This window comes from Miniopterus schreibersii (assembly GCF_964146895.1).
Source record: "Miniopterus schreibersii genome assembly, chromosome: 12".
Taxonomy (NCBI): domain Eukaryota; kingdom Metazoa; phylum Chordata; class Mammalia; order Chiroptera; family Miniopteridae; genus Miniopterus; species Miniopterus schreibersii.
Window position 1 is genome coordinate 52938602 of NC_138112.1, and position 21544 is coordinate 52960145.

At 35.4% G+C, this 21544-nt stretch overlaps 1 protein-coding gene across 2 annotated transcripts in view; it reads left to right on the plus strand.

Annotated features, from left to right (window-relative positions):
* Positions 1–19022, plus strand: part of METTL15 (methyltransferase 15, mitochondrial 12S rRNA N4-cytidine) — a 136243-nt gene extending 117221 nt beyond the window's left edge. For both annotated transcript variants that reach the window (XM_081155750.1, XM_081155751.1), the window contains exon 6: positions 17923–19022. In XM_081155750.1, coding sequence (XP_081011876.1) covers positions 17923–18368 — 446 coding nt within the window. In that variant the 3' untranslated portion in view covers positions 18369–19022. The remainder of the gene's footprint in view (positions 1–17922) is intronic.
* The last annotated feature ends 2522 nt before the right edge of the window (positions 19023–21544 follow it).

The following is a 21544-nucleotide window of genomic DNA, read 5'->3' on the forward strand; positions in this document are numbered from 1 at the left end:
TCTCGTATTTATTGTTTTTACTGTCTCATGGCATCTACTTCTATATGCTTTTACTTTTTTAGTTTCTGCTTTTTTTTTGTCAATTGCTTCTGTCTCACTCCCTCCTTTCTCACCACCCCTCTATCTATCTCTCTCTGTCTCTCTCTCTCTCTCTCAGCCTGGGTTTCAAGCTTCCTAAGATGAAGGACCTAATTAGTGCTATAGTTATCCTTCGCTTTTCCTTGTTTGGCAGAGTTTCACACTTGCTCCATTTTAAATGACTGCCGTTGGCTCATAGAGATTTACATGGTGACAGCATGGTGACCAAAGCTTAAGGAACTGTCTAGGACAGTCCCACTTGTTTGAAAGAGCCTCCTTAGGGTTGCAATTATTTAATGCTTCAAAGAAGAAGTAATTCTTGAAATTAGCAGTAACTAGTGGTAAGTTTATTTTTTCTTTAAAAAATTCATCTGTCTATGGAAACATAATGTGCCCTATAATTCATGTCTCTTTAAGTAAACTGTTATCTTAAGTTACTTTGAGTGGTTTCTGCTGTGTTTCTTAATATCCATCCAATCCTGTAAGACATCACAGCTTTACTAAGCACATCATTTACTTGTTCAGAAGTGTGCGATGGCTCCGTTACTGATGTGGATGGTCCAGGCTCCCAGGCTCCGTATTCTTGGGCCCATTCTCTGCCTGAGCCCTTGTCACCCTTCTCTGCCCTCATTCTCCTGTACCCTTGCCTGGCTCTTCCATCCTTTTGCCCAAAGCACACCCCGCACTCTCCCTGCTCGTGTCTTTGCCTGTGCTCTCTCTCCTACCTGGGAAATGAAGACTCACCTTTCATCGCCACTAGTTGGAAACATCCCCACCCTCCAGGTCCAGCATAAATGCCACTTACACCTTTTATGATTTCCTCCCTGACCTTCCAAGTAGGGTATTATCTTTGATTTAAACTCCACAGTAGTTTTTCCATCTTTTATCTCCCCCATGGCGGTGAGGCATGGCAGGAAGAGTACAGGCTTTAGAGTCAGGCAGAACTGCATGCAAATCCTGTTTTTGCTATTTAATGGTTGTATGACTTTAGCAAGCTGGTTAATCTCTTTGTGCCTCTGTGGGAGCAAGAGGCATTAAACAAATAATCATTCAAACAAATAGATAATTATAAATTGTATAAACATTATGAAGAAAGTACAGGGTAAATGAGACTATGGTAGGGGACCTAGCCTGGTTTGGCATTTTGGGGAGGCCTCCCTGGAGAAGTTTAAGCAAAGACTAAGGATAAGAAGCCAGGTGACAAGTCTAGGAGAAGAGTTTTCAAGACAAAGAATAAACATAGGCCCTGGGGCCCTTCAGTATCTTATTTCATCACCAACATTTTATTTTCTTCTCACCTCTTAGGTATTATTTCACTCATTCTCACTTTAAAAAAATAATTTCATGTTTCATGTCCTGATTTGTGCCCTATTAGTAAGTTTATTTCTCATTGCCCTATTTCTGCTGTGACGTATTATAGCATAATTGTGCAAGTTGCTAGCATCAGTGTAGTATGTCTGTTAAGCTATACCACTCTAGTAGTTGACTAACCTTTTGGCTAAAACATTGAAATATTAATAAACCAGGACAAGCACTGCTCTTTTGATTCTAAAATTTTTTTGATTCTTTACTTTTGATGACTTCCCTTTTTCTACTTCTCTTGTCTTTTATCAAATTTTTTAAAGATATATATGTGTGTGTGTATGTGTGTGTGTATATGTCTGTAACAAATTTATATATGATATATACTGTATATTCCTGTTAGCTGTTCCTAAGAAGCCTAACCTCTAATGGGGTATTGGACGTCTAAGCCAGTAATTCTAAAATGAGGCAGAGTATTTTGCCTTTCCCATTATATATGATGATGTATTTCCCTTTTTCTCATTCTGGCCTCTCTGATTGTACTTTTTTCAGTACTATTTTTTTTCTTCTCTGCTTGTGCCTTTTTTTCCCCCTAGGGGTTTAGTCCTTGGTTATTTTTTCACTATACATATGTTGGCATCTATATCTCCAGAGATCTTACATCATCTCTATGCCCATCTTCAGCTCAAGTCTTTTTTCTGAACTCTAGACCAATATTTGCCACAACTTTTTGAACATACCAATCTGTTTATCCCACAAGCATATAAAGTTCAGTATTTCAAATCCAAATCTCACCTTGCCTAGCGTTGCTGACCCTTTTTCATTTTGTTTTCAATGCACCTCACCACATTTACCCAAAGCCCAAATCAAAACCTTCAAGTCAACCTTGAGTTGAAGTGAAAAGGTACGTCACTAAGACTTTTCAAATCTGACTCCAAATTGTCTCTTAAATCCCTCTGGATTTTTTATAATTTGGTCTTGCTGTCAGTGCTTTATCATCTTTGCCATCATTACTACTTCAGTCTTCTAACTGGACTGTATACCTTCTGTTTCTCCCAGTTCCCTCCAGCCCAAACTCTACCATAGTTATATTTACAAAATATAGTTTTTCTTCATCACATTAAGGAATCCTATGGGCTGGTAGCCAACTCATTCAAGGTGCATCAGCATTAGCTGGTGACAAGTTAGCCCTCACACAATAAACTGTAGGCTTGGACTTTAAAAAGAGAATGAGGGTTATTATTAATAATAACACAAATTACCAGTTCAGTATTAGAACTGGATACAGTAGAAAAAAGGGAGATATTTATAATCTATAGTTTAATTAAAATCTATATACTGTTGACCCTTGGAGAAATTGATCATTTATTCTTTAATTCAATTAGATAATCTATTAGTCTTTCAACAAGCCTGTTATGAGAAAAATGATAACATACAGTCTTTGCCTTCTGGAAGTAATACACCATCCCCTGCCTTCTGGAAGCTTCTATTTATATATATATATATATATATATATATATATATGTATATATATATATATGTATATATATATGTATATATATGTGTGTGTGTGTGTATTTTAAATCATTGTAATACAATTGAGGAGTGTAACACTATAGGTTAACTTTGCTACAAAAAGGTGGGCAACTTTGAAACATGAAGATTAATTATGAGTGTCTGCTGACCTCACAAGAAAAAGAGAAGCATTGTTAAATACCTTTTTCTTTTGCCATCTCCCAGTTCTGGGAAGTGTAAATGGCCCAGCTCTGGGAGCAGTCCTGCATTCCCTGTACACTATTCTTAACAGTTCAAGTAAAGCATTTTATTATGGGTCACAAATATGCTGGAACTTTTACTTATAATTCTGCTTTGTGTTCATAGAATCTAGCAAATAAGCCTCAATCCCTTCTTAAAGATTCCATAATTAAATTTAATATTGACCACTAAACAGGTAACAGGAATCATGATTCAGTTTAGGCTGTCTCATCTGTGCTTAGCATTTTAACACATAGGTAATATAGAGTTAATTTTATTGAAAAATAATGTATGAAAAATATCAATTATTTCCTTTAATTCTGGGCCATGTTTCTTATCTCAGCAGGTAATGTTCCTTGTTACCTTTTCTGCTCAAGCCTACAACTTGATTTTTTTCCCTGATGTAGGAGGATTTGTAAGCCTCAACCACCCATAGTGAGATCATGTTGTCATCAGACTTAACCTGGTGGGAGTTAGGGATTAGATGAGACTCCGAAGAAGTTTAAAAAGAACCTCACAGAGTAAAGCCAATTTTATCCAGAACGATTCAAGCTCACAGGTTTTAATTAACAGTTTGAAATTTGTAATATTACTTCAATTTCAGATAGGTGAGAATTTAACACTATATTAAAGGAGCCCAGGCAAAGGACACAAGTTGCGTCACAGAGACTTATTAAATGTGATGGAAATTCAGCAGATGAATGCTGGCAAACAGGTGCGAGAGCTGAATTAATTTTTAAACCTTACCACTCGGGGGGAATTGCAGTGCATCACGTTGACAGCCACAGCACGTTGCTAATTTCATTCACAAGCTTAAAAACCTCAATACATTTGAACATGTGAATGTATTAAATTTTAAAAAGTGTAAGTAGCATAAGGGTGTCCCAGCACTAAAAATGATAATTTCTCTCTGGGACTTCCAGTCATTCGTCTAGCCAGAAGCATGGTGGTTTTTTTATGAATGAAATCTATCTTACCATTTCCACATACAAATTGTGTTCTATTATTATATGTTGTGCAGACTGTTACTAAGCAAGGTTTTCTCTTACTTTTAATACGAAATCCCTGGTGAGTCAGAGGAAAACAGTACTCTCTGATATAGTTTCCAACTTCTGCTGTCATGCATGAAGGGGGTTCTCAGTCTATATTCTGATGGTGCTGAGTGGTGATGGTGCTCCTGGAGTTAAAGAAAAGGACGACAAGACATAGCTAAATGACCCTGGCTGGTTTTGCTCAGTGGTCAGAGTTTCGGCCTGCAGACTGAAGGGTCCCAGGTTCAATTCTGGCCAAGGGCTTGTAACTCAGTTGCAGGCTCGATCCCTGGCCCCAGTCAATGTGTCTCTCTCACATCGATGTCTCTCTCTCTCTCTCTCTCTCTCTCTCTATCTCTTTCTCTTTCTCTTTCTCTCTCTCCCCCCTCTCTCTCCCTCCCTCTCTCCCCCTCTCCCCCCTCCCTCTCTCTCTTCCTCCCTTCCACTCTTCTCTGAAAAGCAATGGAAAAAATATCCGCAGGTGAGGATTACAAGACATAACATAACCAAATGAAATAGAGGCTTATGCAGTGGTATCATTAAAGGTCATATATTGTAAGCTGAAAACTCACTGAACTTGATGTTTTCCCCAGGAGTTCACCTACTCTAGAGTCCCTGGTGTATTTGAGAATTTGATAGAAGCCTTTGAGTATCTCCACATAAGACTGCACATACACACAGCATCTTACAAAGTTTTCAGGGAGTTCGGGAATTTCCACTTTCACAATACTGTTTATGGTACATCTTGATCTTTGTCTGAAACTAGAAGAGTACCTCTTATTTAGTAGATTTTTCTCCTTTGCCAGCTACTGTGCACCAGGCCCTGGACCTGTGAATAGGGATAAAGGAAAAATAAGAAAAGGTTTTTGGACTTTTACAGCCTAGTAGAGGTTCATAGACAAATAGTGTAGAGTGGTAAATAGTTCAGTGGAATATGTACAAAAAGTTCTTTGCAAAAGCTTCGTGGAGAAGATGGCACCATAGTGAGTATTAGGGAAGAGTGTACATAAACCGTAAGTAGAGAGAGAAGAGCATTCTAGACTGAGGATGAGAGCAGGGAGCACTGCTCTGGCATTGCTAAAATTGTGTGTTTACAAGAAATGTGTAATAACAAATGTATGGAAAATCTTTTAGTCTTCTCTCAACTTTTCGCAAGAAGCTTCAAAGAAAATAAAAGGAGCTGGGTTTAATTTCCCAAGATTTTAGCCCCCTAAGCCCCGTATTCCTCATTGTACACAAGTTTGTCCCTCATTTTGTTTAGCTGTAGAATATTAAGCACTCATTTTTTTTAGAACATAAAAGCATATGTAAAGGGCCCCCTTCCTAGCAAGTGCATCAGGAAAAGCCCAGTACATACTTCACTGGATGAGTCTAAAGTCTTAATCAAAAAATGGTAATCAGTACTTGCCCAAAAGTCTTTTGATAATGGCACCAGTAGCAACTGTTTCTTTTTTAAATCCACTATCAAGAAAACTGATGAAAAAGAGAGACAAATGCACAGTCTAATAACCCAAGCTAACAGTACGTTATTTTCAATAGAATGAAAAGAACAAAAGGCACAGGTATTCATTACCGTTCCCAGGGTAAGAGACCAGGGCAGCTGCCGCCTTCACCAGATGTGCAGTCTCCAGGCCTGACAATGCCCATCTCCCCAAGGGAAACGTGGAGAGAAAGCCAAACTCCTGCAACTTGATGCAAAGTGATTTGGGTTCCATTACAGCATCTCTCAGTAAAAGGCTATTCAGGCTTCGAGTAAAGATTCCACACTCATTTTCTCCCAGAAAATGAGATTGTTACATAAAACACCAGACATGGAACCAGAGCTTCTGGAGATCACTCTAAACCATGTGATTTCATCTTAACTTCCTTAAATTCTAATCAGGAAAAAGGAGACGATATGGTTTGGTGAACATACCATTTTAAAATTGGTGCCTTGTTTTGGGCACACTTAAAGACAAGAAAAGTCAAGAACATCCTCAGGAAACTGGAAAATTACAAACTGATAAAATAAGTCTGTCTGTTTGTTTTTAAAAGAACTGGGCTCCCAGGGTGTGTATCCTGGATGAACTAGTCAGAAATGTTATGCCTTTCTTCTGGGAAAGTAGATTCACTCTGTAGTACAAAAAAAGGGGGTACAGGGGTGGACTCCTTGTTAAAAAGAGCTGAGTTTCCATTTGACGCCTGAGAAGTTGTGAAGAGACATTTAACCCCTCAGTTTTTCATCTTTACATGGAAATGAGGATATTTACTTCTTACCTCAGAACCGCTATAGGGATTTAATGACGTAATTAAGATGCCTGGAAAACGAACACAAAACCTACTTTCAGTATTTTTCCAAGTATTTAAACCAGAAAACAAATTCTGTGGAATGGTTATTAAAAATGAAAAGCTTCTGTTTCAAAAAGTGTAGGATTTCTAGGTGAACAAACCTAAGCAGCTGTCTCGGGAGTGAGCGTCCCCGCCGTGGGCCTTGTAGCTCTCAGGAAGGTGCGTGGGGCCCGCTGCGTTCCCCAAACTCACCCGACAGCAGGCGCATTGCGGTGGTGGCGGAAGGTGCTGTAGTTCTCAGGGCCAGTGTTCCCCAGACAGGAGTTTGGGAAATGTTGTCTTTACGGGGTCAAAGTTCTCTCTCTTTTTTCCTTTTAGCTTCCTAAATAGTGCGTACAATCCTTCTTTATAGCCCTTTCCTCGATATTTACCTATCATTCTTATTGGGTTTGAATTCCTTGGGCAAGCACTACATCTCCATAAACGTTTTAATCCCCAGTGTTTAATACATTGTGTATAATAAGTACTGGCTAAATGAAGGAATTGTGTATTCAGGATGCAATTACCAAATTTTACCAAATATTGTTGGTGTCAGTTTTTATCTAAACAACTTCTAGTAGCCTCAGATCCTTTTATGTAATAAGTGGACTAAATATACTGGGTTTTTGGAGCTGTGAAAACAAAGTGCATGGTTTAAAATGACTCACAAATGCAACTTACCCTTGTGGAACTTTGTTTATGAAAGAAAATTGCAGAAAGGTGCTCCATATTGAATAGAGAAAAGAAATGTGTGATTAAAACACCAGAATACAAGTTGTATAGCTAGGCGCAACAGAAATCTGGAAGTTTAATTGTAGAAGATAATCGCCTGGCTGGGCGAATGCAATCTGGAAGATTTAGGTTAATGAAATCATGGTTCTTACAATTTTTACCATCAGTTATTAAATAGTCAAGGGCAAACTAAAAAATCTCATTTCTATGCCATGCTAGATCTTCATACTTCTAAGGCCTTAAATACTATGGTGTAAACTTAGAAGTTCACCACTAATTTGTACATAAGGAAAATGTTACGCTTCATTTTAGATGCTGAGGTATTTTAGTCTGATGCCTACATTCCATAAGCATCAATGACTCAGATGCCTCAGGGATTTCAGAGGCCCTCTATCCCTCCTACTCTGTTAGTCCAGGATGAAAGTATAATGAGTTTGGCCTTCCGTCAAATTAACATATCCAATCCCCTCATCATGTACCATTTGACAACTGCAAATGGTAAGTAAATAAATGTGTGAAAGGCATTCTTTTTTTTTTTTTTTAAATATATCTTTATTGATTTCAGAGAGAGGAAAGGAGAGGTAGAGACAGACAGAAACACCCATGATGAGAGAGTCGTTGGGGATCGAGCCCGCAGCCCGGGCATGAGCCCTGACCGGGAATCGAACCTCAATCTCCTAGATCCTAGGTCAACGCTCAACCTCTGAGCCACGCCCGACTGGGCGTGAAGGGCATTCTTAAAGTGACTACTTTATGTCAAGTATATGCCAGGTGTTCCTATATATTTTCTTTATTTGATCTTCATGATCATCCTATGAGAAGAATTTTTTATCTTCCAGTGGGGAAACAAACTCAAAAGTGTTACTGCCCCACATTAAACAGCCATAAAAATGTAAAAGACCTGATCAATGAACCTAGTTTTGTGTTTCTAAAGTTTAGTGCCATTTCTTTTACACCATGTTGTCTTACTATAAATATTGCCATTTCTTACACTTTTCCATAGGGATATTAAAATCTGTATGTTATAAACAGTACTTAGAAAAGCCTGACCATGACTTAGGTGAAGTCAACTACCCAAATCAGTTTAGAAACTTACTGCAATTCCAGTCAAAAGGTTTACAATTATATATGTTATTGTTTCTAATTTTAATTTGGAATAATAAATATATGAGATACCCAAGAAAAGTTGAAAAGAAAGATAATGGCGGGAGAGGGATTTACCCTACCTTTTAGCCAAATATCCTGGGAAAATCAAAAGAAAGAATCATCTGGTATTGGCAGGAGAATTGAGAAATATATCAATGAAACACAACTGAGAGTTCAGAAGCAAATCTGTTTGCATACAAAAGTGTATAATATGTAATTAAAGTGGCACTTCAAATCAGTAGGGAAAGAACATACTGTTTAATAAATAGGACAGTTGGCTATGTAGTTTTAAAAAAAAAAATGAAGTTAGGTCCCTACCTCATACCACACTAAAAGTAAATTTCCTGTTGATTAAATATTTAAATGTAAGGAATGAAACCAGAAATATACCAGAAAAACATAGAATTGATTATCTATAGTCTTGGAGTAGGGAAAGCCTTCCTAAACTTGATAAAATCTAAAAAACTTGAAAAAAATCTATATAGAAAATTTTAATTTCTATATGGCAGAAAAACTACACAAAGTGAACAGACAGTCACAATCCAGGAAAAATATTTGCATCTATATATGAGAGAGACAGGGTTAATATATTTATTTTATAAATAGCTCCTTCAAATCAATAAAGAAAAATCCACATCACATTAAGAATATGAACAGAGGGTTTTTAAAAACAATTCATAGCTGAAATCAGATGGCCATTAGATTTCAAAAGATGCCCAATTCTGCTAATTGCCAAAGAAACTCAGATTCTGAATGCTGTCATTTGCCTACTATTAGACTAGTCAGGTTAAAAAGTGATAGTTTCTAGTACTAGCAAGGATATGGGGAAATGGACTCTCTCATATACTGATGGAAGTAAATTGTATAATCTCTTTAAAAAGAGATTCAATTTAGAAATATTGATCCAAATTTAAATGGGCATAAATAGCCCTTGAACTAACTCTAATTCTACTATCACATGTTCAAGTATAGTTAAACAGATATTTTTCACAGATTGTGACTTTTTACTTTGTCAAGTTTTTCTGCCATTCAGAAATTTAAAATGTGCTATTCTCATGTTTACTACAGTGTTTTTTGTGATAGGAAAAAAGAAAAAACATCTTGCCCTAGCCGGGTGGCTCAGTTGGCTGGAGCATCGTCCCATACACCAAAAGGTGTCAGGCTCGATTCCTGGTCAGGGCTCATACCTAGGTTGCAGGTTCGATCCCCAGTCAGGAGGCATATGGGAGGCGGCTGATCAGTGTTTCTCTCTTGCATGAATATTTCTTTCTCTCTCAGAGCTCAAGGTCAGGAGATGAGGTCAGAGAAATGGAGGCAGTAAGCACAGGCTGCATATGGCCATGGGACATAGGGACATTTGGCCAAGGTAAGAACTTGGGTTTCTATGTTGTGTGATAGGAAGGCACTAGGGGTGTTAAACAATGCAATGGCATGATCTAATTTTTGTCTGAAGAGTATCATTCTGGAGTCTGTGTAGAAAAGATGGCAATGGCTCAGACTATGGTGATAGCAGTAGAGTTGGTGAGAGGTGGTGAAATTCTGGACACGTCCCAGATACAGAGCTGTCAGGTTTTCGGGTATGAGAGAAAGAGTAAGGGCATGAAACTGTCAAGAACTTAAAAAAGTACCAACAACAGTAAAGCTGATCTGGAATGTGAGAATTGAGCACCTCTAATGAGGTAGAACAGTTTTACAATTTTCTTGAACAGCTAGGGTCTCTTACGTCATTAATTTTCCCAGCATTAGTGTGAGTGAAGTGCCAGGTAATGTCTCAAAATGGTATTGAAACGAGAACGTACCCCATAGTGGATTTAATGCACATTTACTTTTCAATGTTCGTTTTTAAAAACTGTACTTAACTTGAAAACATCTTGCTATTAAATGTATATTAGCTTTTAATTTCCTTTTGTCATCAGTTTTACTGACATAATCCTGCTATTTTAAAGTAGCAGTAGGAGAACAATTCTGTTACTTTGAAGAACTGAGAAAAATTGTGGTTTAGGATATTATAGGCATTAAGTGAAATAATAATAAAATCTCAATAATACTGTGCATTAATCTTGGGGGGAAATGTACTTAAGTTACTGAAGATATTTATGAAATTTTTAAAAACATAGCTTTCTAAATTTTACCATTATATTCTTACATCTTATTTTATTCTTTAAAAGATATATGCAAAAATAAAGATCACCTTGCCCATTTGCTCATTTCAGATAATAAGGACTTGCAAGCTTGCATTTCCTCAGGTTAAAATTATTTGCATGTTCTCCATTGCATGTCAAATGATTTACTCATTGAGGAAATTCCCTATCAGTATCATTAAATACATGCAAACAGTTGTATTGCGACAATGAAATTACTAGCAAATTTGGGAGTTCAATTGCCCCATTAAAATTATAATTTTGTACCCACAATCACATTTGGCCAAAATGTAGGATATAGGATGGGGCCTATTTTATGATATTAATTTTACAATCTGTTCATAATGTTTTCTGTGGCTAAAATATGCCTTCATTTAGTCACTCATTGATGTGACTAAATATTGTACTTTTCATATATCTATCTATCCAATGATGTGAATGAAACTCTTTGTAGTAATGGTTCTGGATTGTTAATCATTTATCCATTTAGGTGTTTTTTTTCCATTCATTATCTATTCATTATCTTTTCAACAATCTTTTACCGACTGTTTACTATAGTAGTTTAATCTTGGCTGCAAATCAAAATCCTCTGTGAAGCTTTTTAAAAGCAGTGATTCCTGTGTAATAAACCCCTGAAATTAATTCAGTAGGTCTGGACCAGGGCCAGGCTTCTTTATTTTTTTTAAAGCTCCATGGGTGACCCTGTTGTGCAGTCAGTGTTAAGAATCATAAGCTTCTCTGTTAAGCGCAAGGGATATAAGATTGAATAGGACATAGTTCCTGTTCACAAGGAGATCAGAGTCAAGTGAGTGAGACAGACAAGTAGACTAGTAATTATGGTAAAGTGTTGTAAGTGCTGGACTAGGGGTAGGCACACCTCCACCCACTTCGAACTAATGTACATGGGCCCGATGGTAACTAAGTCCACTGACAGGCTATAAAGCACAAAAAGGCTTTGTCTCCGGACCAAGCCAAATGGCCTAAATGGTGAGTGAGTCCATATTTTCTGTCTAGCTCGATGCCTTAATCAGATGAATTAGCCATACAAGATTCTGTGATTAAACTCAGGAAATTGAAAAGCAGAGACCAGTTTCTATTTTTGATAACAGGATATGGGAGATGAGGAAGAGGTGACGAAGGATTGCAAAGCAGTGAGCTCCTCAAGGGCTGGGGCCAGGCCTCATTCATATTTTCTTTCAAGGGCCTGATTCAGAGTCCAGCACATGGGTAGGCACTGGATCTGGAGTATTTATTTTTTCCTGATTACATGTAGGCATATGTCCCTACCTACTCTGTGTATACCTGAGAAGACTCTGTCCCTTACTCTCTGACCAGTGACTTTCACAGGAAACCCATTTTGCTACCTGAGAGACGCAGGTCATTTGCTGATTGTCTTTAAACTTTCTAATTTAAACAAAGAACCTTACTTAATCTGTAATAGTAGGCTGTTTTTTTTGTCTTCCTGAATGTACATTTGCCAGTTGGAGTTTTGTTTTTACTACTTTAATTTCCATTATCATATACTATTTTCTATTCTTTTGTTTCTTTTTTTTTAATTTTTAAATTTTATTTTTGTTTAAAATATTATAGATGTCCCTGTTTTGTCCCAATGACCTGTTCCGCCCTGTCCCATCCCATCCCTAGTCCCTATCCCCACCATTGTCCGTGTCCTTGGGTTGTGCATATACACATATAAATTCTTTGGTTACTGTCTCCCCCTCCACCCACCCGCCCTCCTCCATCCCTCTGACATTCGTCAGTCTCATCTATGCTTCCGTGTCATTGAATCTGTTCTGTTCATCAGTTTATTAAGTTCTTTAGATTCCACATATAAGTGATATCATGTGATGTTTGTCTTTCTCTGCCTGGCTTATTTCACTTAGCATAATATTCTCCAGGCCCTTCCATACTGTCCCAAAGGGTACGAGGTCCTTCTTCTTTACAGCTGTGTAGTATTCCATGGTGTAAATGTCCCACAGCTTTTTATTCACTCAGCTACTGATGGGCACTTTCTTTTTTATTTCATTTTACAAAATCTGCATTGTCAACCTTTCTTCCTATAAATTACAGATACAGAAGTGCCAGTATAAAGGAACAGGAGCCCTGGAAATTAAACCTATCTGTGCCTTTGATCCCCAAAGCAGCACAAAAAGGTCAACAAAGCATGTTGCCCATTGCAGTTCCTTGTCACCTCCTGGTCCCTAAAGGTGGGATTGGAGGAAGTTGACAGCTCCACACCTAGAAATTCTTTTCAGGAAACCCAGTGGACTAGTCTAGATTAGAATTCCCTAAACAAAGGCAAGAAAGCCCAGAAGAAGTTTCTTGGCTTGGAGCTATTCTATTATCTTCAGGGCCATCCATTCCTCAGTGTGAATGAAAGCTTTTCTTTTCTTTCTTGGTAATATAACATTGGCAAGACCTAATTAGACCTTATAAAGAAAAGCTTGTCTGATCACAGTGGTAGTAATCTGTCAGCTCTAGATTCATATATAGTGTGAATGTACGTGTGAATATGAATTATATAAGCTTGAAGTTACATTAAATAAAATATTAATAAAGTCTCTCTTTATGTGAATACTTTGAAATAAAAACAGATTCCCTCAATTAAAATAATTAATCGGGAGTCTTATAGTTTCACTGCTAGCTGGCTAAATGAATTATAAACTATAATTTTATACTGCCTCAGGAAGGTGCCATTTTAGCTGGTAAACAGAAATGCCTACCATACTGTGTCATGTCAAATGAACCACTGTTGTTTATATTAGAACTTCTCTGGTAATTTCAGACATTATGTTGTTCTTTTAACATTTCCTATTTTCATTAGTTTTCAAAAATATATTTAATGATAATATCAGAGAAGTATTTATTAAGCTCTCTGCCTTTCTTTTATTTCATCAATTTAGTTAACACATAGCCAGGCATAGCTAATTCAGTGCTCTGTTAAAAACCACAGGTGTACGCAAAAGTAGGTTCATAGGTTCATATGGAAAATAATACAATAATTAAGAAATAATAATATAAGAATACACTCTGTGTTTCATGTACTCACAAAGGCAAACCTACTTTTGCCTGCCCCTATATATGTTTGAAATACGAAAAAATGCAAAGGAAGCTAAGCAATTACCATGATGAACCATACTTTTAATTTCTACAAAATGCTAGAGATAGTGTTAAGAAAAAGTTTTTACAAAGAATTAAAGCAAAAATATCCTACAATGTTTGTTGATCCTTGTGCTTCATGAATGTTTACCTCCTATTTTACTTGATCCATGCACATTAAAATGTATTTTACATTACATTTCTCCTTTGAGAAAATGTGTGTTGAATTATGCAAGGATTGAATCATACAAGGTCTTCAGGAATGCAACCTCCCTCAAGTGTCCTCTAAATTCAGTCTCTAAAATGTGAAGAGTTGCATGTTTGTTCAACTCCTTAGAATGTTTTGAAACATATTCCTCAGTGACCAAAATCTTTCTCTGGAAAATGGAGAAAATGAATAGCGAATGGCAAGAAGCTGACTTCTCTCTTCAGCTCTTTGACATTTTGTTTCTGAGAGACCTGGTTGTTGGACGATCATTTCCCCAGTGTCTAACATGTTCTAGCCTTTCAGCAAAGTCATTTTTGTAGAGAAAAGAGTGAACCCATAACCCTGATGTGGTTAAATTTAGACAGCCAGGCTCTCAACTCCTGGGTCCATGATTTCTTCCCTTCTCTGATCCAGTTCCCCAAGAAGATTAATCACTTGTGTGTTAATGTACTTTACTACTGGGTTTACTATGGAGTACTAAAATGTGAACTAAGCTACCAGCTTGTATAATTTACTTTGCTATAAGAAGCGTATTAAAGAGACTCAAGTACCAGGATTGCAGTCGTGCTTTTAGATCTTCATTCATAGGAAAGCTGGACTGGAAAGATTTCTCTATGGGATAGTAGTCTCTAGGAATGGGCTCCTGAATCAAATAGAAAATCCTGTACAAATTCATTGAACATTATGTGTTAGTGTCATACTTGTATGCCAATGGGGGTAAGTCTAAGAAAAATTATATTTATTGACATTTAAAAATAAACATTTCTATGTTTATCTTGCAAACTAGATGCAGTGTAACTGTTTTTGATCTGCATGTCTTAAAATATTATATAAATAGTATCATACATCTTTACTTTGTAATTTTCTTCCTTTACGTATTCTAGATACAAATCCATTATCAGATATATGACTGCAAATTTCTTTGGGTTGTCTTTTTACTTTCTTGATGGTGTCCTTTGAAGGACAAATGTTTTTAATTTTGATGAAGTCTAATTGATCTATTTTTTCTTTGTTGCTTGTGATTTTGGTGTTTTTTATTAAGAACTTTTACCAAATTCTAAGTCATGAAAATTTATCTCTGTGCTTTCTTATAAGATTTTTGTAGTTATTACTCTCACATTTAGGTCTTTGTTTTGTTAATTTCTGAGTATGATTTAAGGGTCCAACTCCATCCTTTTTATGAACCATCTGGTTGTCCCAGTACCATTTGTTCAGAAGACTATTCTTTTTCCATTGATTTCTATGTCTATTGCTGTGCCAGTATCAAGCTATATCAATTACTATTAATTTGTAGTAAGCTTTGAAATCTGTGTGAGTCCTCCTAAAATATATATTTATATATATTTCAGGATAATTTTGGCTCTTCTGTCTTATAATTCCATATGCATTTTAGAATTAGCTTGTCAATTTGTACCAAAAAGTCAGCTGTGATCTGATAGAGATTGCATTGAAACTTAGATATATTTGGGCATATTTCTATCTTAAACATTTTCTTTCAAAAATTTTTATAGGTTTCATAGCATAAGCTTTGTACTTTTGCTAACTTTAACTGAATTCTTATTGAAGCTATTTTTGAATGGAATTGTTTTCTTAATTTTATTTTTGGATTGCTTATTGTTAGTGTATAGAAACACAAGTGGTTTTTGTATGTTGAATAGAAATGGTGAAAGTGAACATCCTTGTGTTATTCATGATCTCTGAGAAAAAGCTTTCTGCCATTCATCATAGAGTGTGATGTGGCCCTTACTATGGTAGAGTGCTTTTCTTCTCTTCCTAGGTTTTTGGGTGCTTTTATCATGAAGGGATGTTGAATTTTTTCAAGTGTGTTTATTGAATCAGTTGTATGCTTATGTGGATATTTTCCCTTCATTCTGTTAGTGTGATGTATTACATAAGTCAATTTTTATGTGTTGAACCATCCTTGCATCTCAAGAATAATTCCCACTTGGTCATGGTCTATAATTCTTTTAATATGCTGCTAAATTTGGTTTGCCAGTATTTTGTTGAGGATTGTTATGTCTATATTCACAAGAAATACTGGTCTGTCATTTTCTTATGATGTCTTTGGTTTTAGTTTCAGGGTCAAATTGGCCTCATGGAATAATCTGGGAAGTGCTTTCTCCTCTTCAATTTTTTGGAAGAGTTTGTGAAGTATTATTATTAATTCTTTGAGTGTTTCACAGAATTCAGCAATGAAACCATCTGGGCCTGGACTTCTCTATAAGTTGACTTTGATTACTGACAAAATTCTTTCACTCATAATAAGTCTATTTATATTATCTATTTCTTCTTGAGTCTGTTTCAGTAGTTTGTATCTTCCTAAGATTTAGCAATTCTAGTGGGTGTGTAGTAGAATTTCACTGTGGTTTAAATTTCCATTTCTATGACTAATAATTATTTTGAATGTCTTTATATATGTTTATTTTCTACTTTATATCTTTTGCAATATGTCTTTTCAAATTTTGCCCTTTTTTCAAATGAGTAATTTGACTTATTAAGTTGTAAGAGTTCCTATATATTTCAGCTAAGAGAGTTTTGTCAGATATATGTTTTATGGTTTTAGTGTTTACTCTCGTGTTTATGATCTATTTAGAATTAATTTTTGTGTTTAGTGTACTACAGTAGGGGTTGAAGTTCATATTCTTAAAGATACTCACTTTTATTGAAAATCTGTTCTCCATTGAATTAACTTGACAGCTTGGTCACAACCCAATTGCCTTTATAAATGTAGGTCTTTTTCTGGGATGACTAAATTTTTGGAACTGTTACTTGGTCCATGAAGATCTATAATGTATTTTCCTGCTGTCTTGACCATTTTCTTGATAGGAAATGTTCCTATATGGGTCTAGTAATTATCTTTTAAAAGTTTATTTTGTCTAGTGTTAATGTAGTGTCTCCAGGTTTTTCATGTTTACTGTCTACATGGTATATCTTTTCACAGCCTTTTATGTATTTTTACTTTTATTTATGTTTTTATATTTAAAGTACATTTCTGTAGACAATGTATGGTTAGGTCTTACTGTCTTTCAGCCAGACAATCTCTGCATTTTTATTGGACTATTTAGTGCATTTATATGGAATGTAAATATTTTTGTATTTGGAATTATCATCTACCATTTTGCTAATTGTCTTCCCTTTGTCTCATTTTTGTTTTCCTGTTCTTCTCTTTTGCCTTTTTTTGTGTTAAACAATACTTTTGTAGATTATTTTTATTCTCTGTTGGCTTATTAGCTTTCTTTGCATTATTTTCATTGACTGCTCCAGGGACCATAATACAAATTTAATTTTAAGTAAAATAGAGGAAGCGCGCAGCAACATTGTTCCATTTACCTACTCTCATCCTTTGTGCTATTGCTACCATATACATTACTTATTTATATCTATATTATAAACCCAAAAGTATTGTTATAATTTTACTTAAAGTGTTCTGTCTTTTAAAGAAATTAAGAGAATATGTATGTATTTTACTTTCTGTATATCCAAGTTATCACTTGGTATCATTTTATTTCAGCTTGAAGTATTTCTGTAGCATTTATTGAATGCAGACCAATTAGCAATGAATTCCCTCATTTTTAATTTATTTGAAAATGTCTTTGAACCTTTAATTTTGAAGAATAATTTTAGAAGTCTTTTATTAGAAGACAATTTTTTTCCTCAACAATTTAAATATAGTTCCAGTATCTTGTAGCCTCTGTTGTCCTAATGAGAAACTAGCTGTTAATCATATTTTTGTTCTCCTTTCTGTGATGTATTGTTTTTCTGTGTTGTAGTAAAGATTTTCTCATCTTTTGCTTGTAGAAGGGTTTGATTATAATGTGCTAGGCACAATTTTCTTTATTTATACTATTTGGGAGTGACACTGAACATCTTGTAGTTGCGAGTTCTCCGTTTCTGCTCCTATTTGACTCCAGTTTCTTTTATGAGTTATGAAAGATGTTTCTGACACATTAGTTTTAAGCCTTGTTAAAATGCTGGGAAATAAAATGGGGAAGGACTGATGAAATGCTACAATTTTCAAAGGAAATGTAGTTCTTTAAATATATACACAACCCAGAACATTTACCGTGGAAAATATTAACGTTACCTGTCCTCTTTTCCTATTTTTCACAAAATCTGTTTATAGGTGCATTTCCTCCCTCTGCTATTTATGCACGAAAAGACTTGCTACAACGATCGACCCATATTGCCACCAAGACTTTCCAAGCTTTTCGCATGTTTGTGAACAATGAACTGAATGAACTTTACACAGGCCTGAAGACAGCGCAGAAGTTCCTGAGACCTGGCGGTCGTCTTGTTGCTCTCTCCTTCCATTCCCTAGAGGATCGCATTGTCAAACGATTCCTGCTTGGGATAAGCATGACAGAAAGATTTAACCTAAGTGTAAGACAGAAGGTGACACAAGCGTCACAACTGGGTTCAGGTCATGAACACAAGGAAGGAGTGTCAATAGGAAGGGCCCCATTAATGTGGGAATTGATACACAAGAAGGTACTTACCCCGGAAGATCAGGATGTGCAGGATAACCCCAGAGGACGCTCAGCCAAGCTTAGAGCAGCTATCAAATTATGAGAAAGTCAGAATCGTCTGACCCTTCAAGTTTTTCCTCACAGTTTCGCACCTGAACGGCTTAACACCAGAAATTATGGAATATATAGATAGATAGTACATAAGTATGGAGATTGAGGATATTTAGCATTTTTTCTCACTAAGAAAATGTAGGAAATATTAATATGACACAGAAAGTTCAACTCAAGAAGAAGCAGCATCTCAAAACTGGATTAATGGGTTTATTTTAGCACTATACAGGAAAGATTCATCTTATCAGTTATGATGATAGATTCTAAATCGGCAATTCCAAGTGAATAAAATATCAATAGAACTATATGGACAGAAGATTAAGTACTTGAGTTTACCTTAGACTGACTTTATGTACCTCTATAATATGTAACTTTAGTTTTAAAGCTTGTTTACTGCTTTTACTTTATAGGCTTTATTCAAATCTGAACAATTCTTCATTGAAATCAGAGTTAGAAAATATTCTGGGGAACAATGTGCTCAAATTAGAAACAAATGAATGCACCTAGATCAATCCCCTGGACCTTTGTTAAAGAATGTTGTAAGTTTCTCTTTGCATGAAGTTGTATTTATGAATGAGAGATTTCCAAAGGTACGTTCCCATCCAAGTATCTGATTAACAAATAAAAGATCACACTCTTATATTGACCAATGTTTCATCTGTTTCATCAATTATTTTTAGACGTGTATAATATGGGAATTATTTTTCTTTAATGTTAATGAAACTGACTGCGCTGGGTTAGATAGTGTCCTTCGAAAATTCTTGTCCTTCACAGAACCTCAGAATGTAGTCTTATTTGGAAATTTGGCCATTTGCAGATGTCATTCCTTAGGATGATGTGATGCTGGGTCAGGGCAGGCCCTCAATCCACTATGTCTGGTGTCCTTGTAAGAAGGGGAGAGACAGAGACACAGGGAAGAACACCACATGAGGGTGGACACAGAGATTGGAGTGATGCATCTACAAGCCAAGGGTGGTTTGACTTATTTCACATAGCAGAATGCCCTCTAGGTCCATCCGTTTTGTCCCAAATAGCAGATTTTATTTGTTGGTTTTTGGTTTGTTTTGCTGATTAATAGCCCATTGAATATATGATTGCCTCTTTATTCACTTACTGATGGACACGCCTAAGTTGCTTCCATATCTTTGTTATTTTAAATCATGCTGTAGTGACTTAAGGGAGCATACATCTTTCAAATTAATGTTTTTGTTTTCTTCAGATAAACACCCGAAATACTGTTGCTGGACCATATGGCAGCTCTATTTTTATTTTTGTGTGGAATCTCCATACTGTTTTCCGTAGTGGCTGCACCAATTTGTAATCCCACCAACAGTACATGAGGGTTCCCTTTTCTTCACAGCACTTGTTATTTGTTGATTTTTTGATGATAGCCTTTCTGATACGAGTGAGGTTATATCTCATTGTGATTTTAATTGCATTTCCCTGATGATTAGTGGTGTTGAGCCTCTTTTCTCATGTCTCTTGGCCATCTGCGTATCTTCTCTGGAGAAATGTCTTCAAGTCCTCGGCCCATTTTTTAACATGAATAAGTTTTAAATGGCTAACTCTGGAGAATGTTTTTGGGAAATTCAAACAATACATATGGAAAATAAAAACTGATTATAAATATGAATGTGCATTCCTTTTCTAATAAAATATTAAAACTATAAAACAAGCTATTGTTTTACATTTCTGAATCTCTGTATCAACTGCCTTCTACCAGTCATGTTAGTATAGCATCCATGTCATTGTGTAGCACATCAATTCTCGACAGGTTTTAGTTTGTTGCTTATTAAGAAATGAAATTTAATTGCATACAATTTTTAGTTGATATCCTTATTTTGTATATTCATTCTGTTTTAAAAATTGTATGTGTTACTATATAATCTCTTTGAAGTTTCTAGGGTTTTCTTTTTGATACACTAATCACATCTGCATATCTTTTCTATTACATATAACATATAATTTGTGCTTAAATTCATTTATGTTGAACTATTTATGTTACAACCAGTAGTTTGTAAGAGAATGTAGTATGCCTAATTAGTTTTTGAAGTTAACTGCTACCTCTTAAAAGTCACTTATTGCAAATATTATTTGAAAATCATATTTTTTAGTATTTGCAGAGTAAAAGTGTATGAAATTCTTTTTTCTATGTTTTTAAAAATAAGCAGAGATAATGATGAATCTATACTGCGGACTTCTAACAAGTAATTTTAATTTCATTTGAAATTACTCGGCCAAAAATTATGATACAGTTCTTAATGTTAAAATTCAAAATATAGAACAAATACAGAATTTGTATCAACACTTTCATTTGGTAAAATATATGTATTTATTCACTCAATAAGCATATATTAAAGCTGACCATTTAGGAGAAATGAAAAACATTATCTCGCCTTTTTTTACTCCTCACTGTCCCTTACTCTGTTCACATTGGTATGTGAATTTCTTATGCCAACTGAAGTAACCTTCCTTTATGTTTCAGATTTACTCTGGACAAAGAAATATTAGGCAATATTAGTTCTCTTGCAAACTACACCCTACCTGGTAGAATCTTTGTAGTGGAGAGGAATAAAACTTGCTTCTGGATAAAATTCTGTAATATTTATTTTAACATATTTTTCTATTGATTTTTTTGTGATTGCTGCGGTATTCTAATACATATTCTTCTGTAAGTAACATTCTATAATAGAAATGCATTAGCATTAAAATGTAAAAGGAATTTGTAAGGTGCTAGATGAATATAAATTTAATGATAGAAGTCCTGCTCAGAGATATATTTTTCTCAGAACCACAATGCCATATGTTCCACGTTGAATGAAGCATGGTTTGTAAAAATCAGCTTCATATTCTAAAGAGGCTAGATTGTATAATAAGTGTAACTATTTTTATATTATTTTTCTCAAATTTCATCTGTTTATACCTACTATTTCCAACTAATGTTTGGTAACACATAACACAACTCTTAGGAATACTAAGAGAAAGTTTAAATATAAATTATGTTTTTAAATTTTGGTTACAAAATCATTAAAAGTTCAGTTGAACTAATTATGCAAGATGCAATGGTGATAATTCTTTATGCCTCTCATTGAGGTGGGCCTTAAAATTCTTCACTGAATTTTTGGATACCTCATTCTTTTCTCATAATCTATCAAAATTGTGAGACAG